Source organism: Primulina huaijiensis, unplaced genomic scaffold (assembly GCF_012295235.1).
Source record: "Primulina huaijiensis isolate GDHJ02 unplaced genomic scaffold, ASM1229523v2 scaffold20025, whole genome shotgun sequence".
Taxonomy (NCBI): domain Eukaryota; kingdom Viridiplantae; phylum Streptophyta; class Magnoliopsida; order Lamiales; family Gesneriaceae; genus Primulina; species Primulina huaijiensis.
The window spans coordinates 414,988-441,927 of NW_027351963.1; the positions used below are offsets into that span (position 1 = coordinate 414,988).

The following is a 26,940-nucleotide window of genomic DNA, read 5'->3' on the forward strand; positions in this document are numbered from 1 at the left end:
GTGAAGAATAATACACAAATTTCTTCTTTTATGTTTTTGTATGTCTTGATAGATACTCCATCCTCCCATTGATTTAGGCTTGTATGTGTTTTCACATAAATTTTTTAAAAAAAAAGTGTTTGGAAGGGTAATTTTTATAAAACAAATTTTTATTTTACCCTTGTTTAACTAAAATTTTAATGGGATAAAAAAAATATACAAGTAGTTAATTATATTAATTTAATATGGGCAAATTTAAAAAAAGAGTATGAAAGATAACATTAAATATATGAAAACTTGACTATATAATCGAGATAGATGAAAAAAGAAATGTAGCCTAAATAAATAGTAGGGAATATTAATTATTTGAGTAAGTATCTTGTGAGACGGTCTCACGAATCTTTATCTGTGAGACGGGTCAACCCTACCGGTATTCAGAATAAAAAGTAATACTCTTAGCATAAAAAGTAATATTTTTTCATTGATGACTCAAATAAAAAATATGTATCACAAAATACGACATGTGAGATCGTCTCACACAAATTTTTGTCTAATTATTTTGGTTATGTATCAAATGTGAGGAATAAAAGTTATTGGAAAATGTTCTTAGGTCTCAGCTTTCGACAAAAATATATTACTAACAAAGACTCCACGTGGTTTACGTGAATACATAACTCATAAATGCGCTTTAAATGCTATTCAATTTAAATTAATAACTAATAATTAATTAAGAAGTTTAGATAGGAATTGACATGTCAAAACGGACTGGAGGTCCATTAGACCGCGAATTAGACGGGCCGACCTACTTATTTTTTTTAAAAAAAAATACTAAACAATATCGTATTAAACATAGAAGAAAAATATGTTTCAGTCAAATAGTTTCATAAAATACTTAAAAACATTGAAAGTTTTATTCGTGAGTTAAGAATAGCCTCGAATGCAAGTACCACGCTATATTTATTCCAATACTTATCAAACTTCTCTTTCATCTTTTTACACATATCACTTATCACCTCATCTTCATTTGACAAGTTCTCATTTAACAAAACCGCAATCTCCCAAACTTGCATGAAGTACAAATTTGATGTAGGATAAGAAGAACCAGATATCAGATTGATATTATCATAAAATGGCTCAAGAAATTCACATATGTTTTCTCCTCTTTTTCACTCTTCGATTGAAAGACAATATTTATCATTATTATCATTCAATTGAAGAGAAGAAAATGTTTTTTATGTTTGATGACATTTTCAACATCAAATAGGTTGAATTCCAACGAGTAAGAGACTTATTCCAATTTTTATATAAAATAAAAAATATAAAATTTAGCCAGCCCGTCCCGTCTTGACCCGCAACCCAAACAGGCTCAACCCATTTAGCCAGCCTCTAAACGAGCTGCTATTTTATCAACCCAACCCGCTCAATTTTTGTAGCGGGACGTGCTTGACCCAATTTGACAAGTCTAGATAGGGATTTGGCAACATGTGGAAAGCATGTTAAATTTGAAATTAAAACCATAATATTTTGTTATTATATATCGTGTTTTTATATATAAAAACAAATAATATGAGTAGTTTAGTCGTTAACGTACAAAAACATCGTAGTTGAGGTTTTTTTCTCTGGTGAAGCAACATTTTACTATACAAGAAAATGGTGATATTATAATGTCATTGAATGTTATCAAAACTATANTGAAAGCGAGTCCAGCACATTTTCTACCTTTTATTTATTAAGAAACAACGTGTGCCGCTCCAAACTTCGCCACGTAATCATACAACATGTGACGTCATATGCATAAAATTTTTTTCTTTTCAAAGACGCAATAATAATATAATGCATATACGACAAAATAGTGCAATCACCACACTATCTACGTCAATGCAGCAGATACAGTATAATAAATACACACATACAACTCAAGTAAGACAAATAAACTATACTGTTTCTATCTACTATCAACTACAGGACTGTTCGACTAGACACACCTAGTCCTTCACCACTATCCTGTCTCACAGCATAGTCCTGTAACCTATCCAACATAAACAGCCTCCAAATGGTGAGCATACACAACAATCATCATCGTAATACATAACAGTTATATTATCAACAATATAAAATATAACTGGAATGATAACAGAAATACTCCATTTGCTGTCTCTGGACAATCAAACCACCAACGATATCAACGTCATCACTCCCATACTACCGCAACAACAACATCGACGATACGTCGCACCCTAACACCCGCGACAGCAATATCGTCAAACGAATAACATCAACGATACGTCGCACCCCTACTCCGGCGACATCAATATCGTTGAACGAATAACATCGACGATACGTCGCACCCCAACACCGGCGACAGCAATATCGTCGAACGAACAACATCAACGTGACGTCTCCCAACAAACGACAGCCAACAATATCAACGATAATAAACAACAACAGATATAATATCAAATCACCCAATACCAGTGATTTATCATCGTTCAACGCAATAGTATTCATCAATACTAAACAATAACAACATATGCTCGTACGTCAANGAAGCCTTTCCCTTGTACGAAAGCGAGTCCAGCACATTTTCTGCCTTTTATTTATTAAGAAACAACGTACCTAACGCTAACAATAATAAATTAGGATTTAATGCGAGTTGTGTAGCTTAAGTAGTAAAGATTTAAAAAAAACCTTCTTAAGAAATTAATTGACATCATAATAAATACAAAACGTGCCATGNATACTATTTACTTCAGGCATTACACAAAGTACCTAACGCTAACAATAATAAATTAGGATTTAATGCGAGTTGTGTAGCTTAAGTAGTAAAGATTTAAAAAAAACCTTCTTAAGAAATTAATTGACATCATAATAAATACAAAACGTGCCATGTTAAATTAAATATTTACGTAGGTCCGCGGCATAACAAACCACACACACACCATAATTCACGTACATACATTTTCTAATTACAAAACTTAGTTTCGGAGATAAAGTTTTTGTTTCTAATTATCAAGTTGTATGTTTAATTTTTACTTTAATCTTTTTTTTCTTATTTATTTTTGTAATTAATATATCAAAATTATATTGTAGTCCTTCAATGTTTTTTATAATTATTTTTTGATATTTATTTAAATATAATCAAAATAAATTAAAAAAAATGTTTAAAAAAAATGTACTAGCATAAAATAAAGTGTAAAGGTCATTATTCAATTCTCAATGGCGTTTTAGTGATTTCGACAAATTCAAGAGTCCTTTCTTTTGANATTATTCAATGTTTTTTATAAATATTTTTTGATATTTATTTAAATATAATCAAAATAAATTATAAAAAATGTTTAAAAAAAATGTACTAGCATAAAATAAAGTGTAAAGGTCATTATTCAATTCTCAATGGCGTTTTAGTGATTTCGACAAATTCAAGAGTCCTTTCTTTTGATGATAATTGTTAGAGAATATTTCATCCCTGACACTGAACCTCGCTCCCGTCTCTGTTGTCGCATTATTTCTGAGTCTCTCTGCTAAACACACTTGGGACAGTGCAAAAAATCGATTTCAAAGAGATGAGTTTGGAACTTTTTCGAGGGCTTCAGTTGGTGGGTTTCGTTTCATTTTTTTGTTTTTTTTTTTTTTTAATTTTTTTATTTTCTTCTCGTTCAGCTGCAGAGATTTTGGAGGGTTTAATGCGGGTGTTTGATGTATAATCTGTCTGACGGTTAAGTGAAATTTATTGGGTAGGAGATAGATCTTCAAGTTCCAGAGGTTGGATTTCTCAACTGTACTATGTTTTCACTTCTTGCTTGGTTTTCTTGCAATTCATTTGCTGCTGTTGCTAATTATCTTGAGACATACTGTTTTCTTGACACTGTTGGGAGTATAACTGCCAAGAATTTGCAGAAGCTAGAGACCGAAATTTTCATTCGAAATAGGCGAGAACCAGGATTTTGATTTTGGCAGGAGGAAAAACATTATTATGATTAGTTTTCAAAATTTAAGTTGAAAAAAAATATGGTGGAGGGATTTGAAAGTTACGGTTTCTTGATAAATTAAAAGTGAGGTGTTGTAGTCTACTCCAATTATTCGACTCTTTTTCCGGAAGTGGATGACAAGTCGTATCTATTACCTTGACCCAATGTTTTGCGTGTGTCGTGGTTGATCCTGATTAGACGTTAGAATTATATTGATTTTTCAGAATAACCTAATAACTTTCTCTGTAAATAGTGCATATTTGATTACATGACTGCTGTGGTCAATCAGACATCGAGAAGAGGAGAGAAATGATTTAAAAAAATGAAAATTAGCGACCTCTCTCTACCTCTCTATTTGTTAGTTGGCTTCAAGGGAAGATTTTTTGTGTTTAGCTCTTTCCAATGATAAAAGAAGTCCGGTTGCATGTTCTGTTGTGGTTATTGGTTTTGAATTAAACCAATTTTACGTACAATTTTTTTTTAAAAAAATCAAGTTAGCATATTTTGTTGTTGATCATATTGTTTTGTTGGCAATCCAGTTATATGCAGGCGAAGGAAGCTTGAAAGCACTTGTTTTCGATCATCAGCCAGTTTTGGTTGTTAAACAAAGTACCTTTTCGATGCAAGATTTTGAACCTCGTAGGATCAAATCTAACAGTTCCAATGCTCCATGTCATCAACCTGTTCGGTATCTAGAGTCCTCTTACTCTCTTCCACTGACTTTTCAATCTTTGGACCACCACTCGAGCTACAATAATAATGCTCATAACAATAAATATAGCCATTCCTCCATTCAGAATTCTAAATACTGGTATAGCACACTCGAGTCATCCTCATTAAGTGTCAAAAAAGACCCTACTATGTTCAATTCCCCAAGCGAAATTTCTTTGCCCCACCAAGAATCTAAATCATACCTTCGGCACTCTCCTGAAACTAATTATGGCTCACCTTCCAGTGTTTCTTGCATTACTGAAGATGCGAATAACTTTAGGAACAAGTTGAAAGAGCTTGAGACTGTGATGTTTGGACCAGATATTGAGACTTATGATGATTATATGTTGTTGGGCAGCATGGCTTCAGCAGATATTCTCGATAGCCTGAGACAAATGACGGAGACCATACCTAAGAAGGACTTGAAGCAGCTACTCATTGCCTGTGCAAAAGCGATATCAAATAATGATTTACTAACGGCACAATGGCTCGTGTCGGAGTTACGTCAGCTGGTATCAGTTTCTGGTGAACCAATGCAGCGTTTAGGAGCCTACGTGTTAGAAGGGCTTGTGGCGAAGCTGAGTTCTTCTGGAAGTTCCATTTACAAATCTTTGATATGCAAAGAACCTGCTAGTTTCGAACTACTATCTTATATGCACATACTTTTTGAAATTTGCCCTTACTTCAAATTCGGATACATGTCAGCTAATGGTGCCATTGCAGAAGCCATGAAAAATGAGGATAGGATTCACATTATTGATTTTCAGATCTGTCAAGGGAGCCAATGGATTTCTCTCATCCGGGCTTTTGCATCCCGGCCAAGAGGGCCACCTCATATTCGAATAACGGGTATTGACGATTTGACTTCCGCATATGCTCGTGGGGGAGGACTAAACATAGTGGGAAGGAGGCTATCCAAGCTAGCCAAGACATTCAAAGTTCCTTTCGAATTCCACGGTGCAGCCATATCTGACTGTGACGTTAACCTCGAAAATCTTGGAATCCGTCCCAATGAGGCCTTAGCGGTTAACTTTGCTTTCATGTTACACCGAATGCCAGACGAAAGCGTCAACACGGAAAACCATCGAGACCGAATCCTGAGGATGGTGAAAGGCTTGAATCCACAGGTGGTGACACTAGTTGAGCAAGAATTCAACACGAACACTGCTGCATTTTACCCTCGATTTCTAGAAGCATTGGGTTACTACACTGCTATGTTCGAATCAATCGATGCAACTCTTCCAAGGGAACATAAAGCACGAATCAACGTGGAGCAACATTGTTTGGCTAGAGATGTAGTTAATATTATGGCATGCGAGGGAACAGAAAGGGTTGAAAGGCACGAACTTCTAGGAAAGTGGCGATCCCGGTTCAGTATGGCTGGTTTTAGTCCGTATCCTTTGAATTCTCTGGTAAATGCTACGATCAAAACATTGCTTCAAAACTACTGCAATAAGTATAGGCTTGAAGAAAGGGATGGAGCTCTGTATCTTGGTTGGATGGACAGAGATTTGATAGCTTCTTGTGCCTGGAAGTGAAAGCTCTGTGGCCAGCCATTGTGATTTTGTTTTCTTCCCCCGCCCCAAAAAAAAAAAAGGAGTGCCACTCGATTCGCGGATGGATTCAGAACGGGGTTCGAAAGACAACCCTTGCTGTATTAAAAAATTACAAAAATATATGTTATCTTTCCTTTTCTTTCACAGCAAATCATACCCTGTTTTCCCATATCAAATATGTTTTACATGCACAAGTCACGCTGCACAGTAATTCCTCTTGTTTTTTCTGTGTTGTTGCCACTGCCACGCCAAGTCATTCCATGTTTTCTATAAAACTTATGGAGGAAAGAGCTTTCGGTGTTTGTGTACGTATTTCGAAATGGTGCTTGAATACAAGTTTGAAACGTTGATGTAAAATAAAATCAGACGTTTATCGAAAAGGATAATGATTTATGGAATTCTTACAAGATTTTTTAACCATGTTATGGTAACATTCCGTATAGTAGAATTTTCATGGGAAGCCGCAAATCAAAATGATACCTAAATGAACGGCCCTTAAATTAAGTACTTGGGAAGTCGGAATGATCATCCTAGGCAATATTTAAAATAATTAAACTAAAAAAATATGTTTTAAACGAGGGCCAAAGTCGTGAAATTATCAAACCAAATGAAAAAAACGTCAAAAGTTCGTAGAGTGTTATGAAAGAATGTCGTGATCGGTTACACAAGCAATGCCAAAGCTTAAATACAATGCTACATCTATACTATTATTTTTCTCGAAACGAGTACTTTATACAATATATATAAGTTATTCCATCATACGCAAAGTTCAAATGCTGGTATGACGACTAATCCCACATTGATATAGACTAAGCCCACCACTCGAAAATACAAATGTAGAGAGGAAAGATGTACCGACTCAAATGATACAATGTACTATCTTTTAGCTAGAAATCCAATGGTAGAATGTCTCAATTTGCATGAATATGAACGACCATGTCAAGACCAACACACTTGTTCTCTCTTAATTTTGAGAGTCGACTCAACTTTAGCTTTTGACATAGCAGAATCTTTCTCAGCTGTACTTCGGTTCACAGTCCTGGACAGGGGAATGTCATGATCGTGTTGTCCTTCATATGTTGTAATAACGAGCTGTGGATCGTGGGATGCTCTTTCCACGTGTTTCTTGACCGGGCAACCAGCATTTGAACACCGGTAATAACTCCTAAATGACAGAAAACTGTAGAAATTAGAGAGATCAAACAGCTCCAGTTCGACCAGTTCAAACAAAGGAGACACATACGAAGTTCAGAGAAGAAAGTCGTTTATTTGTTGTACATTGAGAGTAAAAAGATGGTCTGGCTGACGTAGATTGAAAAACATTGTGTGAAAAACACGATGACAGTCTAAAACAATTTCCGGCTGATCATTGGCATTTTGTCTTCTTTGTTGTTTGTTTTTTCACATTAACCTGTATTTAATTCTCTCAAAACCAATTGTCTTGACGTCAAATTTCAGTGTATCTACTAATGATCTTGAATCTCGTGAGAAATAAAAAAAGTCCATAGAGAAAAAATAAAAATGCATCTGGAAGTAGATTCACAACCAAGAAATCAGTTCTTAACCAATTCTCCTTGATTGAGAGAGAAATGGACGGGAGCAGCGGGAAAGAAGGATAGACATAAGGAGAAAATTCGGTACAAATCTAATTCAAATGATGGGTTGAGAACAAAGAGATTTGTTCTGACAGTTGTATTATGGGAGGAAGTACTATTTGGGCTTCTTATCAAGCAGTAATAAGTATCAGGACAAATAAAAACAACAGTTTACAGATGTAAAAGGTCCTGTTTTGACAAGTTACTTTCTTCTATTGTGCAATCCAGAACAAACCTCTGAGCATCTTCGGATTACCCTGATGTCCACATCCAACCCTAAATCTAAGGGAGCAACCAAATAACTAGAAAAACAACGAAAGAAACTTGCAAGAGTTCTCATATGGAAATAAGGAGTAACTACTTTCAAAACCTTTGACTGAAAGGGAAGATCGGCAGTTATGTTTCCTCAGGAAGCTATAAACGCATCTATGGAAAAAGAACTGAAGCCTAGAAATTCCACGAATTCGACCAATAAGCGAACAATAATTCACAGAGCAGAGAGAAGCATCAAATTCATGAATTGCCATATAACGTTGACCGGAAAATTCCGTTTGTACATATATATGCTATATCAAGAGAACCACATGGCAAGAAAATCACTACTATGCATCATTAAAATACTGAATTACCTTGGATTAGGATTTCCCTTCACCAATTTCTGTCCGTATTTTCGCCAGCGGTAGCCATCATTTACTATGTCAACCACACTCAAAGATTGAACATGCCATGATTCATTATTAGGTTTACTTAGGAAATTACCATCAGCAGAAGTTAATATCTTCCTGCAGTAAGGGCACAAACCACAGTACAATATTAGTCAGCAGCCAAAGCAATATCGGTGTACTACAACTATTTGAAGCTTTTGAATAAACATACTGCCGTTTAGAGTCAGGACAACCAGCCTTGTCATCGCTTTCAACATTTGAAGGCGAAGCTACACCTGTCACACTATCACCATTTCTCACAACCATCAACGGCGTTGAGGTTTCAGGTGGTGGGCTGTGTTGACATGCTTCACCACGAGTAATAATTGACCCAGCATCAGCTGTGAAAAGTCCAATGTAAAAATTCATGAACTGTTCACAGAATCAACAATTCAAGACAAAATTAAAGAGATTATATTAGTGACCTTCTGATGTAGGCATTGCAATAGGTATCTCCTGTACTCTTACTTCAGACCTGGAGGCAATTTGGGGACTATGTCGTACTTCAGGATGTTTATGTTCCCCAAGATAATTAATATCCATTTTGACTCCACCAGGTGATCTCTCCACTTGTTTCTTTGCTAGGCAATTGGGATGAGTACATTTGTAATAGCTTCGAATATATTGGTCTCCTTTCACAAGCTTCTGCCCATATTTTCTCCAGCTATAGCCATCATCCAATATTTTATCACTTGCTTTAGAGGGAGTGCTTTTCTGCCTCAGACTGGGAACCTCGAATCCCAGCATCAGGGTTTCGCCTTGGCTGCAATTTCTCCACTTTCTCAAATTTCATAGAACATGAAAAACCCTGTTGATCTGATGATGATAAAGTTTCCCTAACACATGAACTAGGCATTTGTACTAGATCCTTGGTAACTGTTCGCTTCTCCAAAGAAAAGCTTTCTTCTTTTCCATCAAGAGCATAGAGTCCATCATCCAGGGACTGTCTAGGTTCCTCCTTGGCTACAGTTTGTTTTGGGAAAGCCATCAATTTTGCAGACAAAATATTAGAAATGCTAAGTTGATGAGATTGCAAAATAAAACCTCCTACTTCTACATTCTTTCCTGTCCTCAAAATTTCCCAAGTCTTCTCAGGTTTTATGTAATACGTGTGGTTTTTTTCTTGAGTTTGTAAGATGGGAATACCTCTAGAACTTTGGACAGGCTGCAAATTATCTGAATCTCTCTCCCTCTTAACCAAATAAGTTTGTCCTTTATCACAAATTTCAGACTTTTGGACGGGGATGACACATATGTTATCAGATTTATCATGCCTTGTTTTGTGAGAGACTTGGTTTTGACAAAAAAAAAAATCTGTCACTCCTTGATTTGCACTTGTTTTTTGCCTCAGCAAATCTGAATCCTTCTCTGCCATAAGAGACACAGTTCTTTCTTCTCTGTGGTGTTCTGACACATCAGCATCAGCATTTTGCCTCAGATGCAGATCAGCATGTGTGGTTTCTAGAGGGTTAATCTCCGATCTTGAAGTGTGGTTTACATTCTCCAGGTTCTTCTTCCGAGAAGAGTTACCCAATTCTACGTTATGCAATGTAAAAATTCATGAATCGTTCACAGAATCAACAATTCAAGACAAAATTAAAGAGATTTTACTAGTCACCTTCTGATGTACGCATTGCAATAGGTATTTCCTGTACTCTTACTTCAGAAATGGAGGCAACTTGGGGACTATGTTGTGCTTTAGGATGTTTATGTTCCCCAAGATAATTAATATCCGTTTTGAATCCACCACGTGATCTCTCGACTTGTTTCTTTGCAAGGTAATCAGGATGAGTAACTTGTAATAGCTTCGAGTATATTGGTTTCTTTTCACAAGCTTCTACCCATATTTTCTCCAGCCATAGCCATCATCCAATATTTTATCAATTGCTTTAGAGGGAGTGATTTCCGCCTCAGATTGGGACCCCTGAACTCCAGCATCAGGGTTTCGCCTAGGCTGCAATTTCTCCACTTTCTCAAATTTCATAGAATATGCATAACCCTGTAGATCTGATGGTGATAAAGTTTCCCTAACACGTGAACTAGGCATTTCTACTTGATCCTTGGAACCTGTTTGCTTCTCCGTAGAAAAGCTTTCTTCTTTTCCATCAAGAGCATAGAGTCCATCATCCAGGGACTGTCTAGGTTCCTCCTTGGCTACAATTTGTTTTGGGAAAGCCACCAATTTTTCAGACAAAATATTATAAATGGTAAGTTGATGAGATTGCAAATTAAAACCTCCGACTTCTACATTCTTCCCTGTCTTCAAAATTTCCCAAGTCTTCTCAGGTTTTATGTAAGAAGTGTGGTTTTTTTCTTGAGTTTGTATTGTAGGAACACCGCTAGAACTTTGGACAGGCTGCAAATTATCTGAATCTATCTCCCTCTTTACCAAATAAGTTTGTCCTTTATCAAAAATTTCAGACTTTTGGATGGGGAGGACACGTACTTTATCAGATTTCTCATGCCTTGTTTTGTGAGAGACTTGGTTTTGACAAATTTTTTTTCCTGTCACTCCTTGATTTGCATTTGGTTTTTGCCTCAGCAAATCCGAATCCTTCTCTGCCATAAGAGACACGGTTCTTTCTTCTCTGTAGTGTTCTGACACATCAGCATCAGCATTTTGCCTCAGATGCAGATCAGCATGTGTGGTTACTAGAGGGTTAGTCTCCAATATTGAAGTGTGGTTTACATTCTCCAGGTTCTTCTTCCGAGAATAGTTACCCACTTCTACGTCATGCAATGTAAAAATTCATGAACTGTTCACAGAACCAACAATTCAAGACAAAATTAAAGAGATTTTACTAGTTACCTTCTGATGTAGGCATTGCAACAGGTATCTCCTGTACACTTACTTCAGAACTGGAGGCAACTTTGGGACTATGTTGTGCTTTAGGATGTTTATGTCCCCCTAGATAATTAATATCCGTTTTGACTCCACCATGTGATATCTCCACTTGTTTCTTTGCGAGGCAATTGGAATGAGTACATTTGTAATAGCTTCGAATATATTGGTCTCCTTTCACAAGCTTCTGCCCATATTTTCTCCAGCTATAGCCATCATCCAATATTTTATCACTTGCTTTAGAGGGAGTGCTTTCTGCCTCAGACTGGGACCCTTGAACCCCAGCATCAGGGTTTTGCCTTGGCTGCAACTTATCCACTTTCTCAAATTTCATAGAATATGCAAAATCCTGTTGATCTGATGGCGATAAAGTTTACCTAAAACATGAACTAGGCATTTGTATTAGATCCTTGGAAATTGTTTGCAAAAACAGAAATTTAATCTCCCAAGCATAACAAACTACTGCACATATGAAGAATCGAGGAAATATAGCAAGTGAAAGAATGAAACACAGTCGGTAAAAAAAAAGAAGAGAAAAGCTGCATCTATTCATGTAAATTGCAAACCCAAAATCAGCAAAGAGGAGTATCGCGATTTCCTAGTTGCTCCATTGACAAACAACTTTTCAAAGTGATCTCATACCACTTTCGTTTCCAAACTCCGTACTTCTTTCGCATCCATATAGTAATTATGTCAAAGAATTCATAATAGCCACAGAAGATTAAAGTATACATCCCTTCAGTCCCAACAACAATATTATTCTAAAAAAAGAAGCCTTTATAAGTTTATAACTGTATCGGTGCACCATGATTTATCATTTACAGAAGAATAAAATGGGCATAACCTATCCCAAAGCAAGCTCACGTAATCCATAAGAAAGATAAAAGAACAATCTACAGTAAAGCATATAGAAACCAAACAAAGAAAAAAATTTGAGTTTCGATTTCCACAGTTCAACTTACAACTGAAGAAACATAAGAAGAAACCAATTACCTCCGGCATAGTTATCAAAATTCAGAGGAGGAAGAGCAGCCGGGGGCGGCGGGGGGTACGGTGGCGTTCCACTCCAGGGGCTTTACATTAGTAGAAAGAAGCTCATGGATTGACTTTGACCAAGCCGTACCAAATCATACCTAAAACCTGGACTATTCGTGCCAACTTTGTTGGGATGGGCACCCGGATCTGGCCCGCCCCTAATGACCCGTTTGCCCAAGGCCAAAAGGAGGCGTTTATCTTTTTCGGTTTTTTAAAATTTCTTAAATTATAATTTTTAATAAAATATTATGACCCATTAATTTTTAAAATACTATTATTAATTTATACACACAGTAAATATGTGGATAAAATTATGATTATTAATTAAAAAATAAGCAATATAGTCAACACAAATAACAAATAAATAATGTGAAATAAATTAATAATATAATTGTTAGAAATGTTGCAATAAAGATATTAATAAAATAACAATAATAATAAATATTTTTAGTGAAAATAAGGTTGAGTATAATTTTTTATCATACCAAATCGATCCAACCGGTTTAATTTGAAAATTCTATTTCAATTTTATTTTTTTTTTAAAAAAAATTTGTTTCGTTTGATTGTTTCTCCAATAATTTATTTCATATAATTTTTTTTTTAGTAATAATCACTCTGTTTATGTTAACTCTTGTTTTCATTAATTTATTTGTTATTAATTATTATTTTCATTTTTAAATTAAGATAACAATCTGTATTTCCCAAATCGAAAGCCCATTTGTTGACTAATTCTTGTTTTGTTTAAAAAATAAAATAAAACGAATTCGTTAATTTCAATTTTCATCTACTGGAATTAAAATGATATTTTTAGTAAATCATTAGATTTCATGATACCAAATCAAATAAATTTGATAGAAGATATAATGTAAGATACAAATATCTATATATGTGAGATGATATGCAGTAAAAATTAATAATTTGGACATAAAAAATAATATTTTTTCAAGTATCGATCTGATCGGAGAAATGTTTCACAAAATTGATCCGTAACATTTTTGTTAAATTTTGATGGTTTTTTAATTCAAAGAAGGGTCAAACATGCAAACGAGGGAGACAAAATTCTGAAGTGAGCAAATCCTTCATTTCATCAGTGCAACTTGATAATAATAGTTCGTTACAAGATTCAAAGGAAAGCTCAGTTATTGATAATTACACGTAATGATAAGCTAATTGTAATTATTTAAAGCTTAACTTTTTTTTAATTATAATAATCTCAAGAACATTTGGAAGGAACTTGGCGAGGTCCAAGAAACAGTTCACGGGCATTAGAGCAAGAAGCAGTGGTGGGTGCACCTGAGCCGGCCATAGTCAAGTCCAGCCCTCTGAACTCGATATCCTCGCATGGATAACTGCCGCTGCACTGAACATTTACGCCAACTTCCGAAGCCGACTTCCCCTTCACGCCTATGAATTTCACATCTCTGATCTTTATGCTCGATTCACCCTGTAAATTAAATAAGCCGAAATAAATCAAGATTCTTGTTTTCATTCTGCCCCTTAATTTAAATTCTCTTAAATTTAACAGAACTTACATAAATGTATCTATATACGTACCTTGTGCTTGCAATGGGATTTGGAGCAATAATATTGATCGATGAGGATTGGATTCTTGGTGTTCTCGACTCGGATATTGATGAACTTGACATCTGAGAGAGTTGCGGTTGATTTCGAAGGTGCCCATGTTTTGATTCTGACGCCATTGTCGGTATTTCTGAATGTGCAGTCTCTTACGATGATCCCATTCACGTCCCTCTCATTCTCGTACTTTCCCAGGCTTCCGATGCTGATCCCGTGCCCCGGACCGCACACGACACCTGAAACAGTGATGTTTGTGTTCCCGGAGCCGATGGACACGCAGTCGTCCCCGGTGGCTATGCTGGCCGTGTTGATTCTCACGTTGTTTGAGTTCCCGATGTGGATTCCGTCGGTGTTCCGGCTGTATTCCGGCGCCGTGATGTGTATGTTCTTGAGTAACAGGTTGTCAGAATCGTGGACATGGAAATGGAACATCTTGCTGTCCACGGAGTGGATGTTCTTGATGACGCCTTTTTGGATCCGAAGCTTTAAAGACTGCAGCATAACATGGTATCTATTAAATATCAAAAATTGTATCCAAAGACATTTCTAGGAAAAAAAACATTAATTTTACCATATCTATTATTTATACACATCAAATATAGATAGACACACTCACTGTTTTACGAAGACCATTGGATTTCGCATCAGTGCCATCACCAAGTCGTCCCCAAGACGATTCTCCTTGGCCATGAAAAGTACCGTTTCCATACAACGTGAAGCCATGGATATTGTGAAATGCGATCCAAGAATCTTTACCAGATGAATGGCTGTTAGAAGCAATCAGCGTTCCTTCCAAACGAAAGTGAGTTGCCCCATTGCATGGCCCTTCAAAAGTTATGTCACCCACTGAATATGTACCCTTCGGGACAGAGACTGTGCCTCCTTTACTTGCACATGCTCCCTCCCAAGATTTCAATAACGCCTGCATGCATCAAGAATCATATACTGATCACGAAAACAGAATAGTTTGGGTGGCAAATTAAAATTAAGGACAGACAATTCGTCACATATATAAATACCTGGGTGATATCGGTCTTTCCATCTGCAACTGCCCCATATTTTGCAACACTGAAAATCTTGCCTCGGCAGTGCACATAATTAAGCGACGAAAAAGTAACAAGAAGAGCCCAAAAAAAGAAATTAACCAGCTTGGTTGAATCCATGTTTATGTATCAAAAAAGATCTGCGTAACCTATCTAGCTAGCCAAGAATTTGTGTCGTGACTTTCGCTGCTAGCTAGCTATAATCGATGATGACCAAGAAAGAACTCAACCCATTTATATAGTTAAATTCAACCAAAACTTCGACATTTGTATTAAATGAATATTGCATCAATCCATATAATCGATAATTAATTGAGAAAATTCAATCTCCCTTGACAATTGCCTTGAATGGTCTTCTAGAATTAAGAATAGATTTGACTATCTTGTTACGTACACATTTCATGAATACATTGTGACAATAAAAGTATTTGAATAAGAAGATAAAAAACATTAAATATCAATATAAGTATTTGAATAAAATGATAAAATACATTGAATATCAATATAAGTATTTGAATAAGATGATAAAATACATTAAATATTTAATATATTTTTTTAATCAGTGCAATTAACATTTATAATCCTCTATTCAACAAAAAAATTCGTTGATATTAAGTCATTTTACGTGCTTGGAATGGTCAAAGCTTAAATATTTTAATTTACTTGGCTAAATTAAGTCCCGGCCGATTCTATGGATATCACGGTAGACTTTTTTTTTTTTTTTTAAATAAAAAAAACATATTTAGACTTAATTCGATTGTCTCGTCATTTAATAAATTGGAAGTTACACTCACAATTTAGCCTTAAAATATGCACGTAATCCCAATCTATAAGAACCTTTCCTTCTTATATTTAGAGAAGTTTAATAATCTAGATTTTGTTAAAAACTAATTATTCAAATATAAGATTGGTCAAATATTTTTTTTTAAAAAAAACAAAGATTTCAGTGAAATATTTGTTCATAAATTGGCAACATGTGAAACAAAAATAAAGACTTAATCCCATCGTTCGTGCTTATGAAAATGAAATTCTTCAAATTCAGATTTCTTAACGACAATATATTATTTACGGCCAACAACGTGCACTTTTCCTTCCCCAATCTCCCTTCTAAATCGCTCCACCATTTAATACTAACAAATTAATTAAGACAAGGGATTCTAAAACAAATTTAAATTTTATGTAATTAACTAAATATTCTTGTACGTACTTGAATGAATGGCATATCTCGTTTAATTTCAACAAAAAAAATTAAAGATTTTAATAATATAATTAGGACATCATTTATTCAAACTAATTTGAAACATATACAATCACATTCTTTTTTTTTAAACATACTTTCACACATTTTGTGGATGCACGCGCGGTACGTGTAAAATCAATATTATGTTTTAACTTCATAACTTGAAATATGACATTAAAATAGTCGAAATGCATGGGATGCGTAGAGGGACGTGTTTTTTGAGTCTACCTTCGTGTATGTATATATTCTTGAGCAATTGGGAAATTATACTTATGTCAAATCCATGTCGCCTGCATGCAGTGACGAAGTTAGATTTTCATTTCTACCCGGGCTAAAATTTTCTAAACTATGGTTGAGTTAATATTGACAAACGGAGCTCCGGACTACCGAAAATAAGACAAAATTTTATGTATAAAAAATATTGGAAAAAAAAAACAAATCATCCGGGCGGAGCAACACATGGCTCCGCCCGTGCCTACATGAACCTAAACGGGACCTTTATTTGTGTTCATGTCCAATGCTACAGTCGGATCCCAACTCCTATAAATTCATCCCCAAACAAAGTTGATTACGCGCATTTTTAGTATTTCGTATGTATGTATAATCGTATAGGAAACTATGCGTGGAGGGATTTAATTTGTAAGTTTGTGATAGATAAGTTTACTTAAAGACGATATATATTTAGTAAGAATGCCTCTTCTTTTTTATTTTACATGCTACACATGCACATATATATATACTGGTTTAATTTGTAGTGTCGGATGTGTGAAACGAATCAATCTGCTCGTGAACTTTGATGATCAAAGCTCGACTCAAGACCAAACTTGAGCAACTTAAAAATTCAAATTCAAACTTGTGTTACCATGCAAGTGACTAGAGGTCGATTTTATTTGTGTCAACTCTTTTTGACATTTGACAAATTTCATTTCTTTTTTAAAAAAACATATTTTGATATATTAGATTTATATTCTTGATATCTGTATCTGGCTGGTAAATGATTTTCGAATTCGTTTCTCTAATTTTAGCGCCTTGGTTTTACATTTATGTTCTTATTTGTCTCTTAAAAAGAAGGAAAAATGAAAAATTTGTAATATCTTATGTATGATATTAGACAATACGTTGATCGATGCTACCACGTATGGGTAGTACCCAAACTTTTCATCTTAGAACAGTAATGGGGCTATAATTATTTGTTTACATGAACCCAAAGATGGGATTACATGAAGAAACAAATATGATCCAATCCAAGACACTAACTAAATCCGTAAAATAAAAGGTATTCAAGGATTTGGATCCTCTATTGTTGCTGAAAACACATTATCTGTTGATATGTATTTTTATACAAGATGATCTGTTGATCATCTGATGGACCTCACACATTGTCAGATAAAATTGAAAAATTGTCGGAGAAAATGAGATGATCAACTGATCATCTCGTGTAAGAAGTGCACCAAGTATCGTGTTTTCAACTACAGCAGAGGATCCAAATCCGATATTCAATGGGTCGCACATGTATTACTAAAAACAATATGTATAACAATAATAACAACAACAACAAATGGCCACGAACTAGTAAAATTTCCCATACCAAATAAAATTGTATTTAAAAATCAATTTATTTGGTACGATTGATTTTTTTTTTAAAAAAAATAATTGACAAACTGATTTTTGTAAAAAATAACACGTCAATAATTTTTTTACTAACTTTAATTTTGCTAAAAATATTTTAATTTTCTTAATATATTAATTTTTAATATTTCTGGCAATAATATAGAAAATAATTAAAAGGAGGGCTCCTCAGGAAGGAAATATAAAAGCCATGTCTCGAGCATTCAACCGGTTTTTTCACTTACCTGGCGGCATAATGGGCATAGGGTAATACGGAGGACCACTTCTCTTCTTTCGCTGCTTTCGATAGCGCTGGAATAATCTGATTAGGGAATTCATCTCAAGGTACACCAACTGTTCGATCAACCGCCCCGCTTAAATTATCCCGAATAATTCTTTCCCGCTGGGTTTAAACTGTTTCTAACAATTCTCACTGGTATCAAGAATCCTTAAATTTGAACGAGTCTCAACAATTCAGATCCCACTGATCCAATCATAAAGTTAAAGCTTATTCTTATCTTCTGGTGCATGATTTCTGAAAGAAAGTAGAGAATGAAGCTGAGCTTGGTTGGAGAAAGAGTGATACTGGTGCCGTACATGAAAGATCATGTGCCCAAGTACCATGCGTGGATGCAAGACCCCGGCATCCTTCAAGCTACAGCATCTGAGCCTCTCACTCTGGACCAAGAATATGAAATGCAGCTTTCCTGGACCCAAGATACCTCAAGTAGTGTAACATTTCACTCTTCAAATACAATCATTTTTATTCGTAGATATTTTCTTGTTGCCTGGTTGGTAATGTAAATTCTACATCTACTTTTTATATTTGTTTGGCATTATGAGAGGAATAGGTGGAAAAGATGATCTTTGGTAATGGGGTTTTGATTGCAGAGCATACCTTCATAGTGCTGGACAAGGACTTAATGGTTGGAGATTTCATTCATGGGCAACCCTATACACAAGGTCATTATGTTAATATATATGGTATTTTTCAATTTAGATGGCCTCTTGATCTTTAAGAAGTCGATGCAATATTATTTTGGGATGATGCACCATGTAATGTATCTATAGTTTCAGGATCGATTCCTGTCGGATAGTGCCTTTAACTAATTATTATTTAAACTATGCTATCTGGCGCGCTTGTGTGATCATGATGGTTAGTATTGCTGGGCTTCATCTTTTTGTTTGTTTCGAAGATAGCCTTGTATTTGTCGCTTAACTTTGTCAACTGCATGTTATAAAGCGATTTTCAATAAAAATTGTATTGTATGACTTTAGGGAAATGAATGTAGTGCCGAATTGGTTATGGATTTTATTTATTCACAAGAAATCATACCATGACTTCTATAGGAAAATTTTCAAATATGAGATTCATATGTGAAGGTGCTTTGTAATTTTCTTGGTTCTTTACTTGTCCTTAGTATTGCATACTTACTTTGCACAGTGCTTTTTTCAGCAATGGTTGGTGATGTAAATATATTTATGAATGACTTGGATGATTCTCACATAGCGGAAATAGAAATAATGATTGCTGAAAGCAAAAGGTATTACTCTTTTCTTCTTTTATTTTAGATTGCACAAATCAACAAGTCCCAAGTTTCTGTTTTTACACCGTTTTCAAGACTTTGACTAAAGAAGAGAGGTGGATTATGAAAGAAAAAGAAGATTCATAGGTGATGAGATTCCTTCAAAGGCGTAAAACTTGATTCTGAGGTTGAATTTTTTGTATAGCGTAACGCTCTAAGAATATGGCACTTCTTCACAACCGTAAAATTGAAAAGTGAAGTGTTCCCAATGATGAGAAATATGAATAATGTTAAAAGGTTAAAATTTAGAGATGGGCACATCACCAACCATTGCTGAAAAACGCACTGTGCAAAGTAAGTATGCGATATTAAGGACAAGGAAAGATATTAATTCTATAGATGATTCATTTGCATTTATCTTCCTAGCATATTATTCTGTGCAACAATTTTTTGGAAATTTCTATAAATTTCACAACATACTTCTCTTCCAGTCGTTGCAAAGGACTTGCGAAGGAGTCAGTCCTGCTTATGATGGCATTTGCGGTTAAAAATTTTGGCATTCTCATCTTTCGTGCAAAGATTGGAGAATCAAATGATGCTTCTCTTAATCTTTTCCAAAAATTGGTGAGTGTCTCTCTCTCGATTAAAATACACGTACATATTCACAGATGCACTCAGACTTACACCAACAGGAAGACTTGATGTGGAAGTTGCAATATAATGAACTCATGGGAGACATTTACTTCTTTTTATCTTATTTTACTGCTTATATCATGTTGTCTAGTTACAGATATACAAAATTTTTCCGTTGCCTTGTTAATATATGGCCGGTTAATGTAACATTTGATGCTTCTCTAGGAATTCAAGAAGACTTCATATAGTGAGATATTCAAAGAGGTGAGCACTGAAATTTTATCTACATCTTGAGCAATTTTAAATGACGCGATTATACTAGTTTTATCGAATGTTACTCGTTTCTGCCAAAGCACAAATTCATTACTTATCATTCTGCAATTCATCATCACAACAATTAACTATTTTTCACTTATTTTCTATGTTTCTTTCTTGATTTTGTCGGCCGTTGAGGTGTCATTATTTTTAATTGTTCAATGGAGGCTTGCACTTAACAGAGAGTGCATTTTTCATTTACTAGGAATATAATATATTTATATACACACACACTCGGTTGTGGTTAGCGAATAGAATTAAAGCTTCTAAATTGAATGAGTGGTCGAATTTTGGATGTTGATGTCCCATTGTATGCTGCACAGGTTACTCTTGAATTACAGATAACTGAATCCAAGCGCAGGGAACTGCTTCAGCTGATCGGTAATGCTACTTGTGGTTAGAGCCATCAATTTTTGCCAAAAATATGTGCTCTCCCTCGATATTTTGATTCCCATTGATCACTTTGGCTAAATACAGAGTTTCAGACGTTTTTAGATGCCCCTATGTGTGGATATGTATGTAGAGGTTGTGAGAAATAAGTACAAAGCCAATTTTTAATGAACTCCCATTATGTTTGATCTGATATTAAGTTATGATTGCACCGATGTATATATGCGCACATATACATATAAATTCATGCAACATATGAATGTTTGCATTTCTGTGCATGTATGTACGTAAAATTATGCTAAAGTGTTGAGTGATTTAATATAAATATGGAACAGATCTACAATAATATCACAATATAATTAATCCGGTAAATATTAATGTTGTATAAATCAAATTAAAAAATGAAGGGCGTCGGGTTTTTTTTTTTTTTTTTTTTTTTTTTTTTTTTTTTTTTTTTTNCTTTTTAAAACGTGAAGTCAAACAATATGCAAGGTTTATCGACGTAAATATTTGCGCCTATAATTTTCTCTCTGTTTTTTTTTTGGGTTCAATTTTGAAAGAAACGAGTCTGAATATAAAGTATTAAAATGGGTATAACTTTGAGTATAAATATTATTCATGAATTCAGTTGTAATTTAGGCTTGCTATTTAGCTTAACTTATAAACCTTCAAATATTTTAAATATTTTCTTCAAAAAAAAATTCAAATATTTTAAATATTTTTCTTATTTCTTCAGAAAATTTAAAAAATATTCGACTATTAATGTGATGTTATGTCCCAGAACGTCATGATGCTATTCTCTCGGCAAGTGAAAAGTAAACCAATAAACCATAACTTCCTACACTCCTACGTATGGTCCTCGAAAGGAATAGAAGGATTGGTAGGACATGTTTTGTGTCACTCTACTTCCCCCTTCTAACACTATAAATTGCATGAAAAAAACACTTCACAAATAACACCATTTTAGCTAAAATACAAAGATTTCTACCAAACAAAAATAATGGCTCACACGTTTATAAGCAAAAAGCTTTTGGTTTTGGCATTCTTGGCTTGCATTACCAACGTGCAATCCCAAGTTTTTGACATCACCAAGTATGGTGCTAAACCCAATGCCGATATTAGCGAGGTAAATATAGTATACCTACTGATTCAAAATTTTGGTAGAAAATAGAGATTCAACTATTTTGTAGAAAATCCAAATTTATTTTATTAAAGATGTGATTTTTCTTGTAGGCTTTATTGAGTGCATGGAAGGAGGCGTGTGCATCAACTAGCCCAAGCACAGTTGTTATTCCGAAAGGGACATGGCAATTGACTCAAGTGAAATTGCTAGGACCAAATAAATCTCCCATTGAGCTTCAAGTTCAAGGTTATTTGAAAGCTCCTTTAGATCCCAACCAAATGCCTGACAAACAAGGAGAATGGGTTGTTGGATCTCGGTTTTCTACGCGCCCAAACGCAGCGGAAGTTTCAAATTTTTATTTTATTTTGAAAAACAAAAAAATATTTGGACACTCGTATGGTTTTCAAAACATTCATAGGATGTTAGAAATTATACCTTTGTGAATTAAATCACTTGGCTCTAACTAATCCGGTATGAACGGATTAGCTCTTGATGAATCCCTACGAACTTTCTTCGATTCTTCTAATTAAGTCCACGACTAGAAGATTTGTTCCTCCTCCAAATAGCACTAGAATATTTGGAAGAAGTTTCAACGTTGGAGATTAAAATCGAGAGACGGCTCAACTCTTTTTCTTGAAAAATTGTCCCAAAAATTTGGAGGAGGTTTGATGTGATTCACGTGAATCACTCTTTCAATCATAGTGGAGGCTAGGTTTCTGACTCCTCAAAACTTATTTATAATAAAGCCACAAGCTCATTATATAATTAACATTAATGAGCCTGATTTAATTAATTGGACTAGTCCAACTAGTTTAATTAATTAATCAAGGTCCATTAAAACTTTAATTATTTAGTATGTTGGACTTGTACTCCTACAAGCCCATTAAACATACTTTCCACTATATTTAATTTATTATTTAATAAACTCAACCTTCGAGCTTAATAAATTAAATACATTATAAATTCAACATTTGAATTTAATATTTAAATTATAAATTCAACTGCTCGAATTTTATCACCTCCAAAATTTAATATTTAATAAACCCAACTTTTGAGTTTAATAAATTAAATTAACAAATTTTATAAATTCAACTCCTTTAATTTATTCTCTCCAAATTTCATAAATTCAACTTCTTGAATTTACTATCTCATAAATTCAACTACTTGAATTTATTTTCTCAAAATTTAATTATCATAAATTCAACTCCTTGAATTTACTATATCATAATATAAATTCAACTACTTGAATTTATTCTCTCAACGGGGACAAACGATCCAGTGCTTGTGTGACCCTCAATGGTTCAGGGATACAGCTAGCCGTGGGTTCACAACTCTTTGTGATTCAGGACATAATCCTTTATTCGGGCTTACCCTAGTTAGCCCCATTCTTTTCATCAACACCTTGATCAAGAATGTCAGAACTCATTTCTGATTGCACCCATCGGATCATGGTAAGAGCGTCTAGTAGCATCGCCCCATGATCCCCTAGGTATCACTGATAGTGCGTGCAAGAACTAGTCGATTATGATTAACGTACAGTACGGTCCCTTCATCTAATATATCCCGATCGACTCTGCAACCATTGGTTCATCGAGGGTTGCATATTAATTCGATAACTATGTGATAACTATAACAGTGGCATCGCGTGTACTATTGGAGAACTCCTTCTTCAACGTACATCTCATACTCTGGCCAGAGATTCCATGCACTATTATTACATTAGATCACATAGGATATCCACAACCGTAGATGAGCGGTGAATCCCCGACTACAATGCACTGGCTCCTATATGTGTCGCAACTATACCCAACCTCGCCACCTGATGACTCTCCTGGAGTCGGTAAACGAGTCAAAGCACAGCCCTAGCATATAGAGCCTCAGTGTTGTCCCGGGTCGTAAGGACTAATGGTGTACAATCATAACCACGGACTTATCCTCTCGATGAATGATAACCACTTGGAAAGTCCGAGGGAGGGTTGTTCGGTATAATCATCATATGACTACCCATCTGTATGTTTGGACATCTCTATGCCCTTACCAAGAAACGCAGTACACAACATCACAGATGCTAGTCTCGAGCTCAAGCGACCTTTATCCACGTTTTAGGCGGCTGAATCGACTAGGAACGAATTTAGATCATACAGTGTTTACAAATGAGTTTCAACATCGAATTACGATTCATTTGTATTAAAGTATAATCAAGGTCTTTATCTATGTTTGAAATCATGGGTATACAGATAAAGAAATAACAAACCATGAAATAATGAATTATATTAAAATAAAGATTGTTCTTTACAACTGAGTCAATAAAATCCCTAGTCAACAGTTGACTTGCAGGGCATCTACTCTAACATGGGTTACTATCAATTACGTCAATTATCTGACCATCTCTGGTGGCGGTGTTTTCGATGGCCAAGGGCAAGAAGCTTGGAAGAGAAACGATTGTGGCAAGAACCAGAAATGTGTTAAATTGCCATTGGTAAGTCGACTCTAAACTTGAAGCAAACTTTTATATGAGTTGATTCAAACATTTATTATATAGATGTTTCATCTTATATTTTCGGATCTTACCCGAAAAATTGTTCTTTTTAAACATGTTACAAGCATGTTTATGTTGGTGCTCTAAGCCGAGGTAGTGGATGAGACAGTGTTTTGGAGTAAGATGGTATAGTGTTCATGTTTGGTTTCAATAAATTGATCAATCGTCTTAAATGATTCCATACATGCAGAATCTGAGTTTCAATTTCATCAATGACTCAATCATACGTGATGTGACAACCAAGGATAGCAAGAACTTTCATCTGAACGTGATTGGATCCCAAAACGTTACTTTTCTTCGTTTCACGATCTCGGCACCGGGCGACAGTCCAAACACCGACGGCATCCATATAGGTCGTTCCAAATTAATCAACGTCAAAGACTCCACCATATATAAAAACAGGAGACGACTGTGTCTCCATCGGGGATGGAAGCGAAGAAGTCCACGTAGAGAACGTAGTTTGTGGGCCGGGACATGGTGTTAGCATCGGAAGCCTAGGTAAGTACGAAACCGAGAAGGACGTGGTCGGGATCTATGTCAAGAACTGCAGCTTCCTCAGCACAATGATTGGGGTCCGGATCAAAACATGGCCCTCGGCTCCGGCCCGTCTTCAAGTGACAAATCTGCAGTTTGAAGACCTTATCATGGACAATGTTACCTATCCTATTGTCATTGATCAAGAATACTGCCCATATAACCAGTGCAAGCTCGATGTAAGTAATCTTACCCTTTTTTTTAACGGTTCTACGTTGTATGTAATATAATATATTCCATTTTATATGTTATTTAAAAAGAAATGTGTCATGACTTGTCCTCAACTTAATCCCTTGCATTCAATTTTGACCAAGTGACACTTAAACCTTTTTCTCCATTTTTCTTTGTATAGACACCTTCTTTGGTCAAGATCAGCAACGTTAAATTGAACAACATCAGGGGAACGAGCAACGATCCAGTTGATGTGACACTTGTTTGTAGTGGCAGTAAGCCTTGCGAAAACGTCGAGATCGGCGACATAGATCTCAAATACGACGGTAAACTTGGCCCCATCACCACCAAATGTAACAACATCAAGCCTAAGCTCACCGGGAAACAGAACCCACCCTTGTGTGCTGCTCCAGCTCAATCGGCTTAAGTTTTTTAAAAATTTTGAGTGACATTTTTGGTGTTTAACTATCACTTCGTGTAATGGGATAGGTATAGATTTTAGAATGTTCACATTTTTGTACGCTTGTTATCTCATTTTTGTTGGCTTAGGCCAAGGATACAATAAAGTTCTGCAAGTCACTACCTTTGGATATATAAATAAGATTCAAGAATATCATGAATAATCGAATTCATTAACGCGTAATTTGTTGGCTAATATCATTTTTTGCGGATGATTTAAATAAAACATGGACCATAATTTTTGTATTTTTGAATTTTAATTAAGCCAAAAGCTAATCCACCCATGAATCAATTAGACAAGATATTGATAAGCACCACCACTATCAATACCACCACTAACTTCTTTACCACTCTCACATCGCCCTCCTTTAATCATTCCCTCTACCGGATTTAGTTTACTTTTCGAGAAACTTACCCAGCATGAAAAAAACGTCCCGCGTGGTTGACGAGAGCTTCGTGGCGGGTGGGATTGGCGGAAGACCATCAAGATCGCGTTGGAGCCATGGCCTACTTTCTGGTATCGTTTGTGGAATCATACGAGCTTCGTTCACGCTACTTTCTTGCGTATCGCAGCACCCGCACATAAGTGGCACCGATGGGATGTGGGTTTCGGCGGAGCTGACGCAGACGTCGGAGCTCAATCATCTCATAGTCAGAGACAGCATGCGATATGCCATTTTGATGTGACCCGGTGGTTATGCACACAACCTGTTCGATGAGTTGCATCTTCGAGGACACAGACTTTCTATCTTTGGTTTTTGGGTTACATCACATCAATCATTAGTTTTCTGTGGGATATTTGTATTAGTATATAATGGATTTTATTGAGTTATAATGCATTTTGTTGCTTTGATTTAGTCACTACTAGGTTGCAAGTATATACGAGGTTGAAGTTTTAGAAGTAATTATTTTCTATCCAATAATTCAACCACTCTTCTCTTCTCTTTTTTTTTTTTTTAATTAAACAAGCCCATTTGATTAAAATTTCGTCTTCGAAGATCCGAGAAATAAAATCTAATTTTCGATTTATATTTTTTCTTTATTTGAGTATCTTATCTTAAGCTTAAATACTATATTTAAAATTTTCATTAATGAATTGAACATACCCAAGAAAGTGGATTAATCTTTTGACTCAGGTATTTGATATAATTTAGTGGTAAAATAAATAGATTAAAATTAATGGTCAACTTGAAAATTGGTCGACAAACAAATGCCCCAACTTCCCGTAGGAACACACCATAAAAACATGAAACCAAGTTGTCCAAGAATATTCCCTCCACTAGATGCGAATGGGTTGACAATTCAATTGTTATTGTTTTATTATTATTGTTATTTTGACAGAAAGGGCTTTAAATCAACTAGTCTCCCCATCTTCCCAAGATTGCTGGCCTGAG

The 26,940-nt window shown here is 35.2% G+C and overlaps 5 protein-coding genes and 1 pseudogene across 19 annotated transcripts; 3 read left to right on the top strand and 3 right to left on the bottom strand.

Annotated features, from left to right (window-relative positions):
• Positions 1–3,390: 3,390 nt before the first annotated feature.
• Positions 3,391–6,513, top strand: LOC140966114 (scarecrow-like protein 21). Of its 2 annotated transcripts, XM_073426453.1 has the most exons (3): positions 3,391–3,572; positions 3,637–3,738; positions 4,484–6,513. In XM_073426453.1, the coding sequence occupies exon 3, from the start codon at positions 4,565–4,567 to the stop codon at positions 6,191–6,193; it is 1,629 nt and encodes a 542-aa protein (XP_073282554.1). In that variant the 5' UTR covers positions 3,391–3,572; positions 3,637–3,738; positions 4,484–4,564; the 3' UTR covers positions 6,194–6,513. The 2 variants fall into 2 exon arrangements, with proteins under 2 accessions (XP_073282554.1, XP_073282555.1); XM_073426454.1 differs by lacking the exons at positions 3,391–3,572; positions 3,637–3,738 and adding an exon at positions 3,747–4,028.
• A 379-nt stretch (positions 6,514–6,892) lies between these two features.
• On the bottom strand, positions 6,893–9,257 carry LOC140966117 (WRKY transcription factor 1-like). 2 transcript variants are annotated; one of them, XM_073426463.1, is made up of 4 exons: positions 8,936–9,257; positions 8,683–8,851; positions 8,436–8,588; positions 6,893–7,376 (listed from the first exon to the last, which is right to left on the bottom strand). In XM_073426463.1, exons 1-4 carry the CDS (start codon positions 9,255–9,257, stop codon positions 7,151–7,153), a joined length of 870 nt encoding a protein of 289 aa, XP_073282564.1. In that variant the 3' UTR covers positions 6,893–7,150. The 2 variants fall into 2 exon arrangements, with proteins under 2 accessions (XP_073282564.1, XP_073282563.1); XM_073426462.1 differs by having other exon boundaries at positions 6,893–7,391.
• Positions 9,208–12,540, bottom strand: LOC140966116 (uncharacterized). 6 transcript variants are annotated; one of them, XM_073426459.1, is made up of 4 exons: positions 12,346–12,540; positions 11,320–11,656; positions 10,129–11,237; positions 9,908–10,046 (listed from the first exon to the last, which is right to left on the bottom strand). In XM_073426459.1, exons 1-3 carry the CDS (start codon positions 12,352–12,354, stop codon positions 10,348–10,350), a joined length of 1,236 nt encoding a protein of 411 aa, XP_073282560.1. In that variant the 5' UTR covers positions 12,355–12,540; the 3' UTR covers positions 9,908–10,046; positions 10,129–10,347. The 6 variants fall into 6 exon arrangements, with proteins under 6 accessions (XP_073282562.1, XP_073282560.1, XP_073282559.1 ...); XM_073426458.1 differs by having other exon boundaries at positions 11,320–11,709; XM_073426456.1 differs by having other exon boundaries at positions 11,320–11,741.
• A 906-nt stretch (positions 12,541–13,446) lies between these two features.
• LOC140966030 (exopolygalacturonase-like) lies at positions 13,447–15,193 on the bottom strand. Its single transcript, XM_073426300.1, has 4 exons — positions 14,985–15,193; positions 14,582–14,887; positions 13,942–14,457; positions 13,447–13,831 (listed from the first exon to the last, which is right to left on the bottom strand). Exons 1-4 carry the CDS (start codon positions 15,126–15,128, stop codon positions 13,601–13,603), a joined length of 1,197 nt encoding a protein of 398 aa, XP_073282401.1. The 5' UTR covers positions 15,129–15,193; the 3' UTR covers positions 13,447–13,600.
• Positions 15,194–18,052: 2,859 nt separating this feature from the next.
• Positions 18,053–20,923, top strand: LOC140966037 (GCN5-related N-acetyltransferase 9-like). 8 transcript variants are annotated; one of them, XR_012173217.1, is made up of 7 exons: positions 18,053–18,201; positions 18,399–18,583; positions 18,748–18,819; positions 19,301–19,400; positions 19,874–20,006; positions 20,173–20,279; positions 20,654–20,923. XR_012173217.1 is itself a non-coding variant. In XM_073426309.1 (7 exons), exons 2-7 carry the CDS (start codon positions 18,409–18,411, stop codon positions 20,729–20,731), a joined length of 597 nt encoding a protein of 198 aa, XP_073282410.1. In that variant the 5' UTR covers positions 18,053–18,201; positions 18,399–18,408; the 3' UTR covers positions 20,732–20,923. The 8 variants fall into 8 exon arrangements, 7 of the variants coding, with proteins under 7 accessions (XP_073282410.1, XP_073282417.1, XP_073282416.1 ...); XM_073426309.1 differs by having other exon boundaries at positions 20,241–20,279; XM_073426316.1 differs by having other exon boundaries at positions 19,313–19,400; positions 20,241–20,279.
• Positions 20,924–21,552: 629 nt separating this feature from the next.
• On the top strand, positions 21,553–25,526 carry LOC140966044 (polygalacturonase-like; annotated as a pseudogene).
• The last annotated feature ends 1,414 nt before the right edge of the window (positions 25,527–26,940 follow it).

Excerpts from the sequence above, each read along its gene's own strand:
- LOC140966114 (XM_073426453.1), top strand. The coding sequence starts at position 4,565 with ATGCAAGATTTTGAACCTCGTAGGATCAAATCTAACAGTTCCAATGCT.
- LOC140966030 (XM_073426300.1), bottom strand. The coding sequence starts at position 15,128 with ATGGATTCAACCAAGCTGGTTAATTTCTTTTTTTGGGCTCTTCTTGTT. Across the intron at positions 14,888-14,984 it reads GAAAGACCGATATCACCCAG|GCGTTATTGAAATCTTGGGA; the intron begins GTATTTATATAT and ends TGATGCATGCAG. Across the intron at positions 13,832-13,941 it reads AATCCCATTGCAAGCACAAG|GGTGAATCGAGCATAAAGAT; the intron begins GTACGTATATAG and ends TTTAATTTACAG.
- LOC140966117 (XM_073426462.1), bottom strand. The coding sequence starts at position 9,257 with ATGCTGGGATTCGAGGTTCCCAGTCTGAGGCAGAAAAGCACTCCCTCT. Across the intron at positions 8,852-8,935 it reads TGCAATGCCTACATCAGAAG|CTGATGCTGGGTCAATTATT; the intron begins GTCACTAATATA and ends GACTTTTCACAG. Across the intron at positions 7,392-8,435 it reads AAGGGAAATCCTAATCCAAG|TTTTCTGTCATTTAGGAGTT; the intron begins GTAATTCAGTAT and ends TAATTTCTACAG.
- LOC140966116 (XM_073426458.1), bottom strand. The coding sequence starts at position 11,686 with ATGAAATTTGAGAAAGTGGATAAGTTGCAGCCAAGGCAAAACCCTGAT. Across the intron at positions 11,238-11,319 it reads TGCAATGCCTACATCAGAAG|AAGTGGGTAACTATTCTCGG; the intron begins GTAACTAGTAAA and ends TGCATGACGTAG.
- LOC140966037 (XM_073426309.1), top strand. The coding sequence starts at position 18,409 with ATGAAGCTGAGCTTGGTTGGAGAAAGAGTGATACTGGTGCCGTACATG. Across the intron at positions 18,820-19,300 it reads TGGGCAACCCTATACACAAG|TGCTTTTTTCAGCAATGGTT; the intron begins GTCATTATGTTA and ends TACTTTGCACAG. Across the intron at positions 20,280-20,653 it reads ATAGTGAGATATTCAAAGAG|GTTACTCTTGAATTACAGAT; the intron begins GTGAGCACTGAA and ends TATGCTGCACAG.